This window comes from Episyrphus balteatus, chromosome 2, assembly GCF_945859705.1.
Source record: "Episyrphus balteatus chromosome 2, idEpiBalt1.1, whole genome shotgun sequence".
NCBI lineage: Eukaryota > Metazoa > Arthropoda > Insecta > Diptera > Syrphidae > Episyrphus > Episyrphus balteatus.
In genome coordinates, this window is record NC_079135.1 from 66,332,158 (window position 1) to 66,352,069 (window position 19,912).

The 19,912-nt window shown below is 30.9% G+C and overlaps 1 protein-coding gene and 1 long non-coding RNA gene across 4 annotated transcripts; one reads left to right on the forward strand and one right to left on the reverse strand.

Annotated features, from left to right (window-relative positions):
* Positions 1-3,371: 3,371 nt before the first annotated feature.
* On the reverse strand, positions 3,372-4,369 carry LOC129911897 (uncharacterized). 2 transcript variants are annotated; one of them, XR_008771709.1, is made up of 4 exons: positions 4,293-4,369; positions 4,180-4,227; positions 3,558-4,115; positions 3,372-3,498 (listed from the first exon to the last, which is right to left on the reverse strand). It is a non-coding gene; the product is annotated as an uncharacterized LOC129911897 (long non-coding RNA). The 2 variants fall into 2 exon arrangements; XR_008771710.1 differs by having other exon boundaries at positions 4,175-4,227.
* A 1,964-nt stretch (positions 4,370-6,333) lies between these two features.
* Positions 6,334-19,497, forward strand: LOC129909157 (protein ROP). 2 transcript variants are annotated; one of them, XM_055986147.1, is made up of 10 exons: positions 6,334-6,525; positions 10,139-10,318; positions 10,388-10,543; positions 10,651-10,775; positions 15,039-15,558; positions 15,730-15,851; positions 15,913-16,026; positions 16,098-16,265; positions 16,327-16,511; positions 17,759-19,497. In XM_055986147.1, exons 1-10 carry the CDS (start codon positions 6,498-6,500, stop codon positions 17,979-17,981), a joined length of 1,821 nt encoding a protein of 606 aa, XP_055842122.1. In that variant the 5' UTR covers positions 6,334-6,497; the 3' UTR covers positions 17,982-19,497. The 2 variants fall into 2 exon arrangements, with proteins under 2 accessions (XP_055842122.1, XP_055842123.1); XM_055986148.1 differs by lacking the exon at positions 10,651-10,775 and adding an exon at positions 12,869-12,972 and having other exon boundaries at positions 17,759-19,495.
* The last annotated feature ends 415 nt before the right edge of the window (positions 19,498-19,912 follow it).

A 19,912-nucleotide genomic window follows, 5' to 3' on the forward strand; every position in this document is an offset into this window, starting at 1 on the left:
CCAAGTCGAGAGTGCCACAGAGCTGAACTAGATGATGATGTTTCAGTGGCCATGCAAATATGACTAGGTGGCCGATCAAGTTTAAACATGTTACTCTGAAGATGTGCGGTTGCAATAACTTTGCCATTAGATGAAATTATGCATCTGTTTTGATGAAAATTAACTGCGTGCCCTTTGTTGAGTATTTGACCAACAGAGATCAAATTTGCTGTCAATTGGGGTACATACAAGACATCGGAAACTGTTATGCGTTTTATGTCAACATTTTCATCCAAAACATCGAAGCTGACATCACCAACTCCTTCAACCGCAAGCTTTTGTTTGTTGGCCACAAACACTTCTTTCACTGGTGACTCTCGTATGTTAAGAAATAAATCTTTTCGCATGCTCATGTGCATGCTCGCGCCTGAATCGATAAACCAATCACATTCACTAAGTGCCGTTGCCACAAAACCAGTGCACAGGCCGACTTGAAATTTTGGTTTGACTTCTTTTTTAACCCTACATTCCGCTGCCCGATGACCATGGCGATTGCAATTAAAACACCTTAAACCTTTAGACACTGACTTCTTATGATGCTTAGAAAATAGTGCACCCTGCACAGCGGTTTTCCTGACATCTTGTAAAAGTTTTGTTTTTATTGCATCGCAGGTGATGCTTGTCCCACAGCTTTCTATGCCCATGATCATCGGCGCGTACTCTTCGGGCAAACCGGCTAGGAGTAATGTGCCAACCCACTCATCGGTTATCGGCATCTCAATTTCCTTCAGCTTATGAGCTGTCGACACAATTTTGCTGACGTAGTCTTCAATGTTTTCGCACGAATCAAGACGAGTTTGGATGAGTTGTCTGAGAAGACCAACTCGACGTGTGAGACCGGAATCTTGGAACGCCATCTTTAATTTGTCCCACACATCTTTAGAAGATTTGGCGTCTTCAATATGTACGTAGTTTATTTTGTCGATGAGTAAAATAATTTTTGACTTTGCTTTTACGTCAAGTTTCGAGTCTATACCTGTGGCAGGATAAATTCCCTGCACTGTGTCCCACAGTTCCTCGTGTTGCAGGAAATTTTTTAGGGCGAACGCCCATGTATTATAATTCTCACGTCCGAGAAGTTTCTCAATTTGAAATGTCGACGAATTCGACATAATAAAACTTTAAATTAAAACGATTAATACAAAAAACGATTACGCTCTATTTTATCTTTCTTTTTTAATTACTTTGAGCCCATCCCAACTAGCACAACAGCTTCTATAAATTGAGATCTCGCAGGATCTACTTTTTATACAGCTTGTATTGAGCTTGCTTCAGAATTTAATTTCTTATAGAAGTTTGAACTTGTTTAACAACTTCTAAAAAGTTGTTTAAATATTGTTAAAGAAACTTAAACGAAAAAAGCTTGTTTTCGGAAAAGCCTGCTTAATGAATTTATAGAAGATTTACAGAAATTACCAAGTTTAGTATTTGGTTTTCGGTTTTGATATTGAATAATCTAGCTGAGACACTTTTTGGTTTTGACATTGAATAATTTAGCTTAGACATTTTTTTTTTACATTTCTGCTATTTGAACTGATTAAGTTTTTGATTTCATTAATTAATATACGAGAATGGCCGAGTGCGTAGAGTGGTGGACTGCCACCAAGCAGATACGAAGTTCGATTCCTGAGTGTGGTAAAAAAATTATATACTTTTAAAATTATTATTAATAGATATACTAAAAACTAATGGAATAATAATATAATTTCAGATTAAAAGATAAAATTCATGATTTAAAATCAAATAAAAACCATTTAAAAAAGAATTATTTTTTGTTTTTGTAGTAGTTTTTTTTTTATTTCGATAAGACGTGTATTAAAGAGCTATACAAGCTCTTCCGAAGCTATCTGTCAAATCTCAAAGCTTCTGTAGAGCTTCGGTAAAGCTTCGTTTAAACTTCTTATAGAGGGTCAAACTTGTATAACGTTCTCCTTTTTCCATGCCCAACAACCTTACTAAAGTTTAAAAGAAGCTAAAATGTAGCTTTTGTAATACCTTAACGGAAGCTGAAATGTTAGTTGGGATAACCTGTTGGGATTGAAAGAATAAAAAGAGATTTTATATCTTGTAAATTACACACTTGTTTTATTGTATTTGAAGAACTACCAAAAAAGGAAACGAGGTTCTACCTCTTATATAGTCAAGCACACAAGATGAGAGAAAGAGATAACTAATATTACATAATACTTATATAATGCTCGCTGGCGTTTGATGTTGAGATGTGGTTAGAAGTTCTTAAGGCTGAGTTTTTATTTCAACACTTTTCACTTTGCCAAAAATTAAACGTCAAAACCTTATTACCCCATTTTGTAAGATGGCGGCTCTAATGATCATACCTTGTCTTTTTTAACGATGTGTCCCGGGTTTTTATTTAAGAAACCCGGGCGTATAAGTGTCCCGTATTTTGTAATTGGTCCCGTGATTGTCCCGTAGAGAATGTCAAAGAATGTCTCTGATTTTTGTATTCAATATTTTAAATACTTTGTACGGAAAACAAGTAAACAGTGGCTGGAAATTAAAATTTTTCTAATTTTTCGGATAAAGCATTATAAGCCTAGTACGCTGCCCAACTAACATTTCAGCTTCTGTTAAGGTATTACAAAAGCTACATTTCAGCTTCTTTTAAACTTTAGTAAAGTTGTTGGGCATGGAAAAAGGAGAACGTTATACAAGTTTTACCCTCTATAAGAAATTTAAACGAAGCTTTACCAAAGCTCTACCGAAGCTTTGAGATTTGACAGATAGCTTCGGAAGAGCTTGTATAGCTCTTTAATACATGTCTTATCGAAATTAAAAAAACAACTACAAAAACAAAAAAAATTCTTTTTTAACTGGTTTTAAATCATGAATTTTATCTTTTGATCTGATATTATATATAACATTCCATTAGTTTTTAGTATATCTATTAATAATAATTTTAAAAGTATATAATTTTTTTAACCACACATAGGAATCGAACTTCGTATCTGCTTGGTGGTAGTCCACCACTCTACCCACTCGGCCATCCTAGTATATTCATTAATGAAATCAAAAACTTAACCAGTTCAAATAGCAAAAAAATGTCCGAGCTAAATTATTCAATGTCAAAACCAAAAAGTGTCCGAGCTAGATTATTTAATATCAAAACCAAAAATCAAATACAAAACTTGGTAATTTCTGTAAAGCTTCTATAAATTCATTAAACAGGCTAATAAGAAAAACAAGCTTTCTTCGTTTAAGATTCTTTAATAGTATTTAAACAATTTATTAGAAGTTGTTAAACAAGTCTGAACTTCTATAAGCATCTAAATTCTGAAGCAAGCTTAATATAAGCTGTATACCATTGACCTATTATTATTATTATTATTATTGTTCCCAAGCTGAACCATAAACTTCATTACTATGTGAGTGTGAGAGTTGAAGTTAAAGAAGTTGCTGTTGTTGTGATGGAACAATTGTGCCTAATTTGAATTGCCCCTGCTAGAAAATTTAACAAAATTTCATATTAGTTGTACATACAAATCTCTTTATTGGCTTACCTTAATAGGTTCACTTGCTAGTGGTGATCCAAGAGCCTCATTGATCGCCGATATCACTTGAATTATCTGCTGTTCAAAACATTTGGTGATTGGCTCTCGAGGAGATTGGCGAGGAAGTTATGCACCTGGCCACAGTCGATACATTGCAACAGATTCTTTACTTCGTACGGCGATAAGGATGACATCGTTTACGGTATCATCCGTAGTGTCTAATGCTGTTGCTGTAGCCGTCGTAAGCTCGTAAGCATCGTCGTTCCATGAAACATATCATCATCCTGATTGGGGGGCATGTGTAGAAAGTCATTTTGAGGCGCTCTTCATTCATCAGAACTTGAATTGAATTTCTGCTGCTGGTGGGAATTATTAATGTTGATGGATACGGTGGTGTACGTACTTATTGATTAGGTTGATGATTTGTTGTAATCATTTGATGAGGACAACACGTTGTGTATTGTCTTTCGATGATAGGACCCTTTGTTATCATGATGTAATTAATTCAAGCGACATAGTTCATTGGACAAGTTAGTACATGGAACCATAATGTTTCTGTTGGGTTGGCTGAAATAATTTTAAATGAACTTACATTAGAAGTGAAAATTGAATAAATTTCAATTTACTTTACTCCATTTCGAAAGATAGGAACATCCATTTTTTTAAAATGTTTTTCGATCTGAAAGAAGACAATATAAATTTTAATATGAAAACTTCAGTGAAAACAATTTTAATTTTTTTTACCTTTTTGTTCTTGGGAAACATAAAATTCCAAACAATTTCTGCAAAAATAATTGAATTGTTTTTTTTTTTTTTTTTTTTTTTTTTGAAAAGCAAAAGTCACAAAACCTAGATGTCAAAATACTATTTCCCGCTGCCCTACCAAGGGGCGCCACTATAGCTTGAACCTGCTACTGGCAGTCCATATCTAATAGGTCAATGCTGTATACAAAGTAGAACCTGCGAGATTTCAATTTATAGAAGCTGTTGTGCTAGTTGGGTGCTGAAGCAAAACGAAAATTTTCTAAGTCTCCAAAGTCAAAAAACTTTTGCTGCAAGAAAAATTGCCTGGACAAATAAATGGGAGTGACAAACGATTGTAAAATCTCCATATATTTCTAGCACAGCACAGTGGTTCCGTAGTAGGCCATAGGCCGAAATATCGATGTCAATATAATGACGTCATTTTTCGTTATATTTGTTATAAAAAGCCTATTCTTTAAGATAGCATAACAGACATTTTGAGAAAATAACGGAACTTTTCATATCGACCATGAAAAGTTGTCGAAAAAAGTCTGATTTCAATGCTTTATTTTTGGTCCCGAATCAACTTAAACTTTTAAGTGTATTTTTCGGTTAAAATTATTTTTAAAGTTTTTTTTTGTTATGGAACTTAAAGTTGAAGGTATGTACTTTATTTAAAGAGTTTACAATTCTATTTTATTTAAAATTTTCAATAAAAAACAGACTAGAAAAGGACAGGTTAAAATTCCATACTTTTGTTTTTCTTCTCACTTTACCGAAACTTTTAACTATGTTGTCATCAATATAAATACATGATTCATATACATACATTTTCTCTAGCACGTGTAGTTTCTTAAACAATTGAATCTGTCTGCGAATAAGTGCGACGGGCTACGACTGACTCTTTCACACTCATTGTTTCAATTTTACCCATATTTCTCATATGTATTTAAAACTTTTTCAAAAAATTTTTTTTTTTTGAGTTTTTATGTTTTCCTTAAGTTTTTGCACATATTTTTATAAAAATATATGATATTAAGCAAGCTTCAAATCTGAAATGTAACATAAAAATTATGACTGAAATTGAAAAAAAAACAAATAAATAATTTTAAAAAATTACTTACAAATCATTTGTTTGTACATTTTGTTATTAAATATATACAAGATTTCTTTATAAAACAATTGTTTTTAAATTAATTCATTTTTTATTGCTAAAAAAATACATTTTCACACATATTCAAGTATGTTTTGTTGCTATCCTAACTATAATCCCCTATGGCCGCCCTTCTTAGAAACCGGTACCACTGTGCACCGGTCTTAACTGGATAAAAAAAGCGCCTCGGGGCTTAACCTGAAATCTTGGCAGCACTGTATATTGAATATTCCGAAAACAGCAGACACAACAAAAATTTAGAATTGTCATATTTTTCGCTTTCGTCATTTTGTTGTATTTTTCATGTACATGTGTTTTACAAAGATATACAAAAATGTATGCTAGCAAAACTATTTTAATACATTTTGTCCTTCCAAACGTGAGTTTTTACGGTTTTAAACAAATTCTAAACAATTTATGAAAAATTAGTTTGGTAGCACAGATTTAAAACTCTTCAAAAAGTTAAGCCCAGAGAAATCTCCGGGCTAAACAACTAAGCCCAAGGGACTAAGGTGTTGTTGTATTTAACATGTAAATTGCTTAGCCCAGACTGCGTTTTTTTTTGTCTAGTTAAGACCGGTTGTAATAAAAAACACACCTAATATTATTTATCTCGAAAATCTAAAATAAAAATACATTTTTCCAGAAACAAAAAAAGCCTAAAAATATTTATATTTTTGGTCCAGTTTACATTCTGCCTTAACTTATTCTAGTGTTTGTGTGGTTTAAGTTTTATTCTCTGTTTTAACGCCATCTATTGACAGTTTCATATCAAACAACTTTATCCAAAACAACCACCTTTCATATTCAGCACATTTTTATTATTTGCGCATATGAACTAAAAAAAAATCCCCTAGTGTACCTTTTTCTTCAGTCTTCGTCTTCTTCTGTCGTTTTCGTTTGTGAATAGTGAACTCAGTTTTCTTCCCATCGTGTGCAAGTCGTGCAGTGATTAAATCGAACTTTCTGATTTCATACTCAAATAATTGTGTTAATTATCAATTTATTTAACAAAAAATAAACAAATTTAATAAAGATATAACTTCAACAAAATGGCTCTTAAAGTGCTCGTTGGCCAAAGTGAGTTTAAACTTAGTTTATTGAGTTCCTAAATTACATACATATATAAATTCTCAAGTGTTTTACTTGTTCCACAATTTCTATTGATAACGCCCCTATCCCTAAATACTCTTCCATGTAACAAATTGTAATTAAAATATTCCCTTTAAATTGGAAATTTTCATTCATTTAACTTTTGCATAAAATTATTTAATTTTCAAAGATTTATTGTTGAATAAGAAAATCCATAATGAAAATTTACTATCGATTTTTCACTGGTGAACTTTTTTTTTTTTTTTGTTTTTGGCACTTGCGCTGTCAGATTTGTCATTTTATGGAATTCAGCAGATCGATGACGTCATTTTCTTGTTCCCTTTTAGGATTTTTTTTATGACTGAAAATAGAATAGAATTGTGTTTATTTGTGTGCGTGTTGTTTTTGTTTTTATTATTATTGTTTACAATCATTTTTGTCTCATGACGATGCACAACGAAGAACGAACGAAGTCTTGACGGTAAATGCGGGGATGAGTGTAGGTCATGGCGATACTGACGTGTGAATCATTTTTGTTGGCTATTGTACCTTTATCGACTTTTTAATAATTGTCTGTGAAAACGTGTACATTATGATATTATGCAGATCAATAACAATTTGATTACATAGGTATTTTGAAGTCGTATTGGGTTGGGGGTTTCAAATACATAATGCACCTATGTTAAAATCGTTAGCGAATCAGATACTAGATTTGAGGTCACATGGAATTTTTTAACTGAGTTTTTACTTAAAGAAATTCTTAATCTTTATCTTCGTCACTATGCTTTGAAACATACTTTCGTTTAAGCAAAATTGTTTGTGAGCAAAAAACGAGTAAAAACAAAAATATGATTGTAATTAGAGCCAGATAAGAACCTGACTATAGGTACCTACATACATACATACCTACCAACGAAGAATTTATAAATAGTTGGAATTAGGAGAGATTTATGAATCATTAGTAGATATAAAGCTTATAGCAAGTAATTAGGTTTTTAACCACACGCACAAGTCATTTATAATTTTAAGAAAGACATTCTTATTTATAGAAACATTGGTCCGTAAACTAAAAACTTTTTGTTTATGCATTGGTCATTTGACTTCAAACAAACAACAACAAAATAAGATTTAATTTTAAAGCAGTTGCTAATAATCTCAATTATAAACAAATTATTATGTACCTAAATGTCATCAATATTAGGTACCTATTATCTTTTATTTAAAACGACAATGGATAGTTTTTTTTGTATTAGGTACCAACTACCCTGTGTCGCTATGGTTTTTGCGATAGACTATAAAACCAGCGGTCTGAGTTCGTATCCCAACCTACACCACTTAAAAACTTTTTTTCCAGGGGTGCTAGGTAGGTACCTACCTCTTGCGAGGATTTGACAAAACTTAATACAAAAAAACTATTTCAAAGTAAAATAAAATGCTTGTTTGCTTAGTTCTAGAATTGTGCATTCGAACAGCTATGTAGTTCTTAATTTTCACATCCTTATGATTTCGGTTCAATGAAAAATTAAGGTTTTTGGTCCCATTGGCCTAATGCATCCTCATCAAAAATATTGTTACGATTTTCGAATTTGTGATGCTTTCTCCATCCAACTTGGCTACGAAAAATATCCAATATTTATTGTATGCATTTTTATTAACGGTTAATAATGTGAGCCAATCCTTATTTAGAAAGTAAATATTTTTTTTTTACTTTGAATTTAAAAAAGTTAAAATATTTTTTATTGCCATTTTCTTTTATAATATTTTGTTTTGTTAATGTATGTCTTAAGAAAAAACCAATGGAATTCATTAACGCTTTTCTTGCATTTTTCACTAATAACATCCTTATTACTCTAGATCCGATAAACATTATTACAATTTTAAAATTACCTTTGAGTACACCTTTATTTAAAAACGTTGGCCACCTGCGTTTCTAAAGATTTTTTTTTATACCACATGACATTTGTTTGAAATTTTTCATAAAACAAAGTATTTTACATTTTGCATCGAGAAACGAATTCAAACATTTTTTGAAGAAAAGGTGCAACAGTTATGAAAACTTTTAACTGCTAAAGTGAGTCAATTAACTGTCAAAAAAGCAGAATTGGTCGGGTTTATTTTTTTACATGAACACTATAGACCTTTATTTCATCTGATTTTTGTTCTTACATTTCGTTTATTTATGTAGTTTCTTATTTCGTAAATAATATTATTAATAATAAGCTTAACTTTTCATACTCACAAAACTTTTTTTTTTTTCTAAAATGCCAACAGCAACTCTGAGCTCTGACAAAATACCCAAGGCTGTTCAGATTGCGTCCAGAGCAGAGATTTCTCTGGTCCAGAGTGTGCTACGAGTGAACATTGAACACAGAGCAACTAAAGGCTTGGCCACACCGAAGGGTACATGCGGTAGCGGTACGGGTACTTGTATGAAAAAAATTCAAAACTGACACATTAACGTTCAGATGTGGAATTTTTTTCATACAATTACCCGTACCGCTACCGTATGTACCCTTCGGTGTGGCCAAGCCTTAACTCTGGTTGAAAAAAAAAACAGCTACAAAAAAAACTTTAGGGCGAGTTAAGACCGAATCAGGGGCCCAATTCCGCATGAGAGAGTTTTTCTGTGTGAGTTTTTCTCTGCCTTGTTCTTAAGGCAATTTACACGTTTTTGTCCAGGTGCCCTAGAACTCACTACAAACAAACCTAAAAGTCCCTACACTCGCATATTTTTAAAAAAGTTGCCCACCTACGTTCCAATTGATTTTTTTTACACCACATGTGTTTTAAATTTTTCATAAAACATTTTACATTGCAAAACGAATTTCAAAAATTTATTCAAGGGAAGGTACAAAAGCTATGACATTTTTTCATTGGTAATATAGTGAGTCAATTACCTATAGTAAAAAAAATTATTTAAAAAAAAAGAAATTGATAAAATTCATCCATTCGTGGTTGTGTTGACAACGTAAGATGATTAAAATAAAAATACACTGAACGAAAAAAATCTAATAATTTCTGAACTGATTACGATAGTACTTTTTTCTTTTTTTTCATAACTCATAAGTTAAGCTATCGGTGATTTCAGGCTTATCCATTCTTCACCGTGCACCTGAGGACACATTTTTTAGGTAGAAGCGTAGAATTCATATCGCTCTATGTGATTTAAAATAATGGTTTCATAACCCTTCAAATAATGTGCCGACTATGGTTGAGTTTTTGAAATATGTATCCAATTAATGAAATTTTTATCTATTTCTATATTCCTTCAAACCAATCAATTAAACATACAAACATAAGAACTAATTCAAGTGACCTTGAAAAGTTTCTAATTGAATGTTCTCGTCATTTTTGTCGCTTATACACGTTTCTTATGTCTCCGGCAAAAAAATAAATAGAATAAAAAACATAGGCTTAAGGAGGGTAATTGAATTCTACCCTCAACCACTATGTAGCATAAGAATATTCTGAAATGTATGCTTAGGTGTTCTCCTTCTGCAATGGGTGATAGTAGGCGAGTTATTGATTTCACATTGCAGACATTTGAGAATGGAAATGTTTTTGTTATTGATTCTTTTTGTTTTGTTTCTCCCGTTTTCAGAAATCATGAATGAGGTGGTAAAGTACAAACCTCCAGCTAATCCAAAAAAGGGTGCAGCAGCTGCAGCTAAACCAGCGGCAGGAGGCGTAGAATGGCGAGTTCTTGTCGTAGATAAGTTAGCCATGCGAATGGTCTCGGCTTGTACTAAGATGCACGAGATAAGTGCCGAAGGAATAACTTGTAATTGCTCAATAAATAAATACAAATGAAGTTCAAATGTTTGGTAATGTAAATTTATTATTATTTTAGTGGTTGAAGACATCAACAAAAAACGTGAGCCACTTCCAACAATGGAAGCCGTATATCTAATTACGCCATCTGAAGAATCTGTAAAGGCGCTCATGCGTGATTTTGAGAATCCTGCACGTCCGATGTATCGTTATGCCCATGTGTTTTTCACTGAAGGTATGTGTTTTTTTATAATTTGTTCTTTGAATTCTTAATTTACAGTTGAATCAAGTTAAAGATATATATTAAAAAATAATTACAAATTACAATGTACCTGAATTTAGCTATTCCCGATGATGTATTTGAGATATTAGAGTCATACAGGGATATAACTGGAAAATTAGTTGCCAAGAAGTACATAAAGACCTGTAAAGAAATCAATATAGCATTTATAGCTTACGAAGATAAGGTATTTCAAAAATAAGTGATAAACCAAGGGAAAAATTCTGTTTACTCCATTAAAAGCGACTAACTTCACAGTTTCTTACTAATATTACAGCGAATGTGTAAAACGAAATGTCCGATGTTCATAATTTGGAGTTTTATTAATAATGCTTAAGTTTTTTGTCAAAATGTGTGGCTGCTTTGGGGCTTTAATCACTTAAATTACAGTTAACATCATAACAAATTTGTCTAGGAATAATAAACTTATATAAATTCGTACAACGAATATACTATAGCCTAGTTTTTTCCACTAGGATATAGTAGTTTTAGGTTTGCGAATAAAATAAAAAAAGTGGACACTGAGTTGCAGAAAAAACTGGTTTTATGAAGATTTCTTTGGAATTAGTTAATGTTATGATTGGTGCATACAGAAAAAACCTCACAACGGGAGCTGATCAATTTCTTCAGAGTTCAGAACATTGAAAACCTGGAAAAGTATAGTTTAGTCTCGGCAACAAGAAAAGATTAAATTTGTAAACCAGTGTAATAGATAGCTTTCGTAACTCATTTATAATCAATACTCTATCGTGAATGCAATTACCCCAACGTCTCTCGCGTAGAGACTATATAATTTAAGATAATTTCTGTATTGTAGAATCAAATTAAAAGTAAAGTTAATAAAACGTTTTTAGGCTACAGTGCCAAACAGTATGACAGTTTTTTTTTGTAACCACACTGCTTACTTTTAAAGTTATTTATTGGGCACGTTCAGGAAAAATTAGGGACTAGATATTTAGGCAACGTCATGTTCTGAACGGAAATTTGAGGAAATTGACTAAATTAGTTTGGATATGATGCTATTGTCAAATTTCAAAATTTACTTAAGTATTTTACCGATCGCATGGGGAAGACACCAAATTTCACTTAACTTCAATGAATAAATAATATTGATTATAACCGATAATGCACTTTTTACTCGTTTTTCACACAAATAAATTTAATTTTGCTAAACTAATTCTTTATTCAAAACAATCTGCTGTCATGTTGACAAAAAAAACTTTCCTAAATTTTTAGGGAAAATTTTCTTGCCCAACTTTCCAGTTAGCTTTCCAATAAAATTGCCTAAATTGGAACTATTTTTTTTGACAGCTGACCAATCAGAGACCGAGAAATTACCTAAATATTTAGTGCCTAACGTTTCTGAACCTGCCCATTTTTTTAACAAACAAAAAAAAAATCAAACTTTTTCGATAATTTTCCGTGAAAAATATTGTTGGACAACTTCAGATTCTTCTTCAGCACCCCCTTAAAACCGTCGCACCAGAGCTTTAATACTGTATAACTGGTAGACCAGAATGTGTGTCTGTGGCTTGTGTCTTGTGTCGCTGTCAAAGTTAAAAAGTATGAAATTAGTATATTGGTGCCAGAATACGTAGCTGTGGCTGTGGCAAGGAAATTCGCTGTGGTACAAGTCGAGTCGACTTTTACTTCAAGCTACAAGCGGAATGACTTTTGACGTTTCTAATGTGGTTACTCAGTTAAAATTATTTTTTTTTCAAGGCAATTGACATTTTTGTACGCCACATAATTCTGTTCATCTTTTCTACATTTTGAGCGAATTTATTTGACATCTTGTACCACGACGTTTTTCTTTGCTACAAGCGAATTTTCATTCTGTTCAACCAGTAAATCTTATTTGAGCTGCGATTTAAACAGTTTTCTATAAAAAAAATTAATTAGGATGTAAGTTATAATATTTAACCATACAATATGTTATTTTATTTACTGTGAAAATATTAAATGGTAAGATAAAAATATTGAAGATTATAAATCAACATCAAAATAAATATTTTTGCATCATTAGATTACTTTAGAATCAACATTTTTAAATATTCAACACTTAGTTTACAAATTTTTCAGTCATTATTTTGCCAACAACTAGTGCTTCCCAGAAATCCCTTTAATTTTAAATATTAAATAAGTCGTTTTTGATTTCACATGTCCATAAAATATTTTTTTTTTTAATATATCACCTCACAACTGGGTAATTTTTGAAAAGATTTGTTTTGAATAAAAAGTTCATTTAGTTCATTAAGTTCATTTTATTTTTAATTATAGTTTGTCCTGAAGAACTGTTCAATGATTTGTGTAAATCGTGCGCTGCAAGAAAGATCAAAACTCTAAAGGAGATCAATATTGCTTTTCTTCCGTACGAATGTCAGGTGCGAAAATTTCATATATCCTAAAAACCTATGTGAAACTCTAAACACCAACAAAAAAAAGAAAGCAAAGAAAAAAGCCGCGCATAATAATTGCACGCTTTTTTCAAAATAAAAAAAAGGAAAATAAAATAAAATCATCGAATTTTGTAATCACAAAAAAAAAAAAAAACACCAACAATTTTAAGAGACGAATCTCCTTAAGTTTTGCTTTAATTTTTTGTAGTGTTCAATTTAATGTATGTTTATGTGTACAGAAAAGCAAATCGACCAGCAATAACAACAGCTAACAACAACAAATAAAACCCTACAGGATATGCCAAATTACAAATAAATAAGCAGACAGGAGACTCGTTTTATACTTTTGTAAAAAGTTTTAAACGAAAATCTTATGTTTGTTTATGTAATTTGGCACTTGCCTACAAGGAAAAACACCAATTGCACACACTATTATTAAAAATCAATGTCACCTTTCTTGTAGTTATAGAACTTTTCTTTTCTATTTTATTGCATCCTTTATCTATCCCGTGCTTATGTATTGTTTAATTTTGTTCTTTATTTTTTGTTGCAAATTTATGGCTTTTATACAACAAAAAAAAAATACACAAAATATGTAGCTTCTATAATTTAGCTAATAATTTAATAACTGTAACTTCGCTCTTTTTTATATTTTTTTAAAGTTAATCTGATTATTCTAAAGGAGTGCGGTTCATTAATACCCATAAAATGTTGTTTGGGATGCGTGAATTTATGATTAAATCAAAACTTTATTCCTTAGTTTGACCACCATTTGAAGCATTTTCTGGAGATAGCTTTTAAAATTTGTTCCCATCTTGCACCTGAATATTAATCTTCTGCCCTTTAGTCTTAAATTAACTTCAACTGTCTTTGATAGTGTTTATAGATTTACATCAAGAACGATAATATTGCACAGAATTATTCTTCACTTCACTAATTGACATTTTAAGGAAGTCTCAACTCAATAAGAAAATCTTCTACTATTCGTTATAAAGTTCCCTTTAGTTCATTTAAAATTAAAAAAAACCGGTTTAATGCCCTTTCTTCATGACAACACGAACATGGTTTTATGCAATACGAATATATGAAAATACTTGATTGCTGCACACTTATTTCTTATATAAATTATTTAAATTAAAATTTAACTTTTGACATCGAATAAAAGCCGATGATGTTTTTACCAACTTCAATGGAAAATCTTTTGTGCTTCATTAAGGTCTGAAATCTATTTATATTATAAAGTAATACTTTACAGCGCGCGTAAAGGATTTTGCGTCAGACAATCACGGCGGAGCTCTGGGTTCGGAACCAGCCTATACCACCTTGATTGTAGATCCCTCCATTTCTACTTTTACACACAGGAAAGGAATGGTCGAAAATTGTAGTAATTTTTCAATGATTTGATAATAGAATTTATCGTAAAATTTGTGCGTAAAATTAGAAATGGAAGGATCTAAACGAGTTGGTAAACTATAGAAAAGATGTTTAAAAGCAAATAGTCACTTTTCTTATGATTTATCTACATTCCTTGAACACGACATTCCTTTTCTTCCTAGTTTCTGCTGGCGAAACTCCATTTAAATCCATATTAAATAATGTTTTCGCTTGAACTGTCCTTTATTATTGCCAAACCCATTACTTTATGAGTACATTTTGTGTATTCGCTATGTTGTAAATTCCATCTTTAACACAACTTCTTCATATACATCAGATGAAAGCATCTCCAGAAGTTCTTTAATACAATAGAGTTTTGAGTGCTTATATACCTATTTTAAATTCTAAGAGCTGTTAATAACAAAATAAAATGGTTGTTTCTTTTATTCACATGAGTAATAAATACTACACGAAATATTAAATAAAATAAAATATACCTACGCTATTTTTAGTCGCATGCTTATACATACATAAATAATTTTGTTTTTTTTTTTTCCCTAATACTAATGCTTTTTTATGTTGCGCTTCTATCAAACACTAAAAAAAAAACTCCTCAATGTTGTGAAGTGTTTAAAAATGTTTGAAACAAACTACAATACAATGAATTTTAATGACAGGTATTCTCTCTTGATTCTCCGGATACATTCCAATGCCTTTATTCGCCAGCATTTGCTTCGATTCGTGCCAAGCACCTTGAACGCATCGCCGAACAAATTGCAACTCTTTGTGCTACATTAGGGGAATATCCAATGTTGCGCTATCGTTCCGATTGGGACAAAAATGTGGATCTCGCTGCATCGGTCCAACAGAAATTAGATGCATATAAAGCTGATGAACCAACTATGGGTGAGGGGCCTGAAAAATCACGCTCCCAGTTGCTTATCTTGGATCGTGGTTTCGATTGTGTGTCTCCATTGTTGCACGAACTTACTCTTCAAGCTATGGCTTATGATCTACTAGAAATCGTCAATGATGTTTACAAGTACACTCCAGCACCGAATGCTCCCGACAAGGAGGTACTTCTAGACGAAAACGATGAGTTATGGATTGAACTTCGTCATCAGCATATCGCTCTCGTTTCAACGCAAGTAACACAGAATTTGAAGAAATTTACAGATTCGAAACGAATGACTTCAAGTAAGTTGGAAGTTTATGTAAACACACAAGCGGTGTGTGTTGTGCTGTTTTTATTAGTTTCTTTGTCTCTATTCCAATCTGTCTCTTACTATGTGGGTTTCAGTTGTACATAATTGCTTTGTTTTTGTTATTAAGAATAATTATTAATATAAATTCTGATCGAATTCACAGCCGATAAGTCATCCATGCGTGATCTCTCACAAATGATCAAGAAAATGCCACAATATCAAAAGGAATTGTCCAAATATGCAACTCATTTGCATTTAGCTGAAGATTGCATGAAATCTTATCAAGTAAGATTAAAATAAAATATGTATTTTAAATTTTGAATACAAATATCATTTTTAATTTTAGAATTACGTTGATAAACTGTGCCGCGTCGAACAAGATTTAGCCATGGGTACTGATGCTGAAGGAGAAAAAATTAAGGATCACATGCGAAATATTGTTCCCATACTCCTTGATCAGGTATGAATTATTATTCATTTAATAAAACAAAAAGTCTTTTTTTCAATAATACATTTATTTTTTATTTAAAGACCGTTCCAAATTGCGATAAAGTTCGCATAATAGCCCTCTATGTGATGATTAAAAATGGTATTTCAGAAGAAAATCTAACCAAACTTTTCACACACGCCCAATTGGGTCCAAAGGAACAAGATATGGTTAGGAATTTAAGCTTTTTGGGTGTTAATGTTATTGCAGATGTAAGTTTTGAATTTAAAATACTTAATAAACAAAATTAATAACATGTTTTTTTTTGTACAGAGTCGTAAGAAACCATATACAGTTCCCAGAAAGGAACGCATCACGGAACAAACTTATCAGATGTCTCGTTGGACACCAGTCATTAAAGATGTAATGGAAGATTGTATTGAAGATAAACTTGATCAGAGGCACTTTACATATTTGTCTGGTCGTGCACAGAATGCTACATATCATGCACCAACAAGGTAAATATATGGACTGCTACCAATAAATTTTTACTTGCGATATAAATAGGTACTTAGTTTAGAATTCGTAAAAAATCGAAACCTGGTTTTACGTTTTCGTCAATCTTTGCGTGTGTTAGTCGTTTCGCCTGCACGTGTACATTTTTTTTAAATTTTAACCATTAACTAGGAAAAACTAAAAGTCTGCTGGTACCTAATTCTCGTTACATCCGACAGTATGAAGTTTTTTTTAAATGAAGATTCCATACATACAAAATAACAAGCTTTTAAAATTAGTGACAAAACCAAACACCAAAGAATGGTATTAAAAAATGTATAAATCTTTACAATTTACATACATATTCCCAACACGAATTGTTCTGTAAACATTTTTCTTCCTCCGAAAGGTCGCTTATCGTCTAGAAAAAGTAAAATATCGAAAATATCAGTTTCTTGCGTATAAATTTAAATGAATGTAGGAAATGAAAATATTTTGATGCGGAATTTTTATATAATCTAGTTTTCTACAGAGAAATATACATTTGTTTCTTGTGAGATCATCAGTTTTTAAGATATAAAATAAAAAGTCCAAACGGCTTACTAGAGATGTACTTTTTTTGACAATGATTGTCTTGGAGGCGTTGTCAATTTCTCGCACGAGTCGGTACCCCTGTACAAACAATTTTTTTTTATGTGGTCGAAGGTGTACCCAGACCTCTGGCGTCATAGTGCAACCCACTAACCACTGCGCCACGATGAAAGACAAAAGCTTCCCCTACAAAAAATTCCGTTACAATATTTTCGATTCGAGCGATTAGTTAAGAGATACATTATGTATTATTATTGATTAATTATTTTGTTTTTAATTTGTCAAATAAGTCCTTAAATCTAAAGTGTTGTTAAAAAAAGACATTTCAAAATAAAAGACTACTATGTTGTTAACTAAAGTTAAATGAAGTTATAAAGCGTTTCGCCGAGGTACGACAGTGGGCTCATCAGTTAGATTTTGGTCGATGTTTACCGACACTATATAAAACGACAGATCTAACTGATGAGCCCACTGTCGTACCTGGGCGAAACGCTTTATAAATTTGGAGTTGAGGTCACTTGAACTTTAAAATTTAATTAAATGAAGTTACATATATTCATGTACTTCAATATAAGTTCAATATAAGTTCAATATAATAATTTTTTATTATTTTTGTTATTTTTTTCTTCGTTATTTTATTCATGTACCTATATTTTATTAAAATTCGATTTTTTTTCAGCGCTCGTTATGGTCACTGGCATAAGGATAAGGCTCAGACAGCTGTAAAGAACGTCCCCCGACTAATTGTTTTTGTTGTTGGTGGTGTCAGTATGTCTGAAATGCGATGCGCATACGAGGTGACAAACGCAGTCAAAAATTGGGAAGTAATAGTTGGTTCATCACATATTCTTACGCCTGAAACATTCCTTTCTGACTTGGGAAGTCTATCCAAAGAAGACTAGACTTCAATGGATAACTAAGAAGTTAAATTTCCACATAACAATTAAAAAAAGAGAGTCGAAATTAAGGTTAAAATAAAACTCTCATTAAATTAATTTATTTCTTCTTTAACTCAATAACCACAAAAAACGGAAAATAATAAATAAACAATATCCAAAAAAAAAACAAAGTTATAATCAAAATCTATGTGCGTCGGAATAATTCTTTATATATTACTACACAGCATAAATATTTGTTGATTAATTTATACATATTATATTATTTAAAACGTGATAAATCAATCTTACATACATCTAGAAATATTAAGTTATATCTTACAAAAAAGTTGTAGTTCCAATAAAATGTGTGTAAGATAAAAGTGTAAAATTTACGTTTAAGGTGCTTTCAAATTATTGTATTATTATTGTTGTTTTTAGTTTATAAATTAATATGATTTAGTAAACGTCTTAGAACATTAAAACTTAAACCCCTTATTGTATCAAATAATATCCTGAATTAATTTGTCATTTTTTATCAAACACTTTGGTATCTCCTTCTTTTATGAAATTTCTCAAATTGAAAGTCATAAGTTTTCTAATCGATTGTTTTTGGTGGGAGTAGAAAGATGATATAAGAGTTTCATAAGTTAGGCAAACAATAATGGAAAATAGGAACATATTTCGTTAATTGACTTGTTTTGGCAGCAAAAGTTAATGTTTTAAAAATATTTATTAAAATGGAGAAAGTTAAGCTTGTTATCAAATAGACTCAAAAATTTGCAAGTCTTCTCACAACAAATCAAGAGTTAACATCATACAAGTGATTTCAAAACCGAGTTGTCGGAAAATTCACAAAACATCAAAATGCAATTACATACTTTTAGTCTTCTTTTGCATATTTTGATCTTCTGAAGATATAATTAGGATAATTATTTCAAGCAGTAATTTTTTCTTGGAATCGTAGTTTTTTTCGATATACAAAAAAAGTATAAACATCAAACAAATTAGCAGTATTTTTTAGAATAGAAGCAGAAGCGATACCTATTTTTCCCTCCACCTCCTGTAATTTTTTTGATGATTTTATGCTGAATGATTTGAACATTTATATTATTTGGTGTCCAAAAAGTATGATTTTTTGATACTTCAGTCCTTACTAACTGTACTTAGATATGTATCCAGAAAAAAATAATCTTTTTTTACAATAAAGTAAAGAGATAAACAGGATATGACAGTTTTCAAAAATCTTAATTCATTATTTTATAATGATTTCGATGTTAAAAAAAAATAAAACCTGAACACAAATTGAATTTAAACGAAACAATTAAAAAGAAAATGTCCGTTGATTTGTTCAAAATGTTTTTTTTTTATTGTCTGCTTTTGTAACTTAACATAATTTCTTTAGTAAATTCAAAATAATATTTTTCAAATCATAAAATGTTGTTAAAAAATATTTACATACAAAATTATAATATAAAATAATTAACCCTTTTACTAATTACATTACAAAATATTAAATATTAAAAATTTGTTTCCAAAGTTATACACATTAATAAAAATTATATTAAATAAATATAAAATGAACATATAAACAAAAATTGTCAATTTATTGTTAAAATTATATAAAAAAATATAGATTAAATTAATAAAAATTAAAGATATAATATAATAACTACATTTAAATTAAAACGATTGTATTATTAAATTAAAATTGTAAATCTAGATAAATAATATTATCACACTTGTATTTTAAAACATTTTAAATTATTAGTGTGAATTAAACAGAATAGTTTAAACAATGATAAACTGGAGGAAAATATTTGTTTTTTATCATCAAATGTGTTAAGCCACCGAACCAGTGCTGATCCACCACGGTCAGAAATTACGCACTCGACGCTCAAAAAACGATTATTCTTTAAAAATTCATTTCCATTTTTACTTGGAATTATCATTTACTT

Excerpts from the sequence above, each read along its gene's own strand:
- LOC129909157 (XM_055986147.1), top strand. The coding sequence starts at position 6,498 with ATGGCTCTTAAAGTGCTCGTTGGCCAAA. Across the intron at positions 15,559-15,729 it reads TTCGAAACGAATGACTTCAA|CCGATAAGTCATCCATGCGT; the intron begins GTAAGTTGGAAG and ends TCGAATTCACAG. Across the intron at positions 16,512-17,758 it reads ACATATCATGCACCAACAAG|CGCTCGTTATGGTCACTGGC; the intron begins GTAAATATATGG and ends ATTTTTTTTCAG.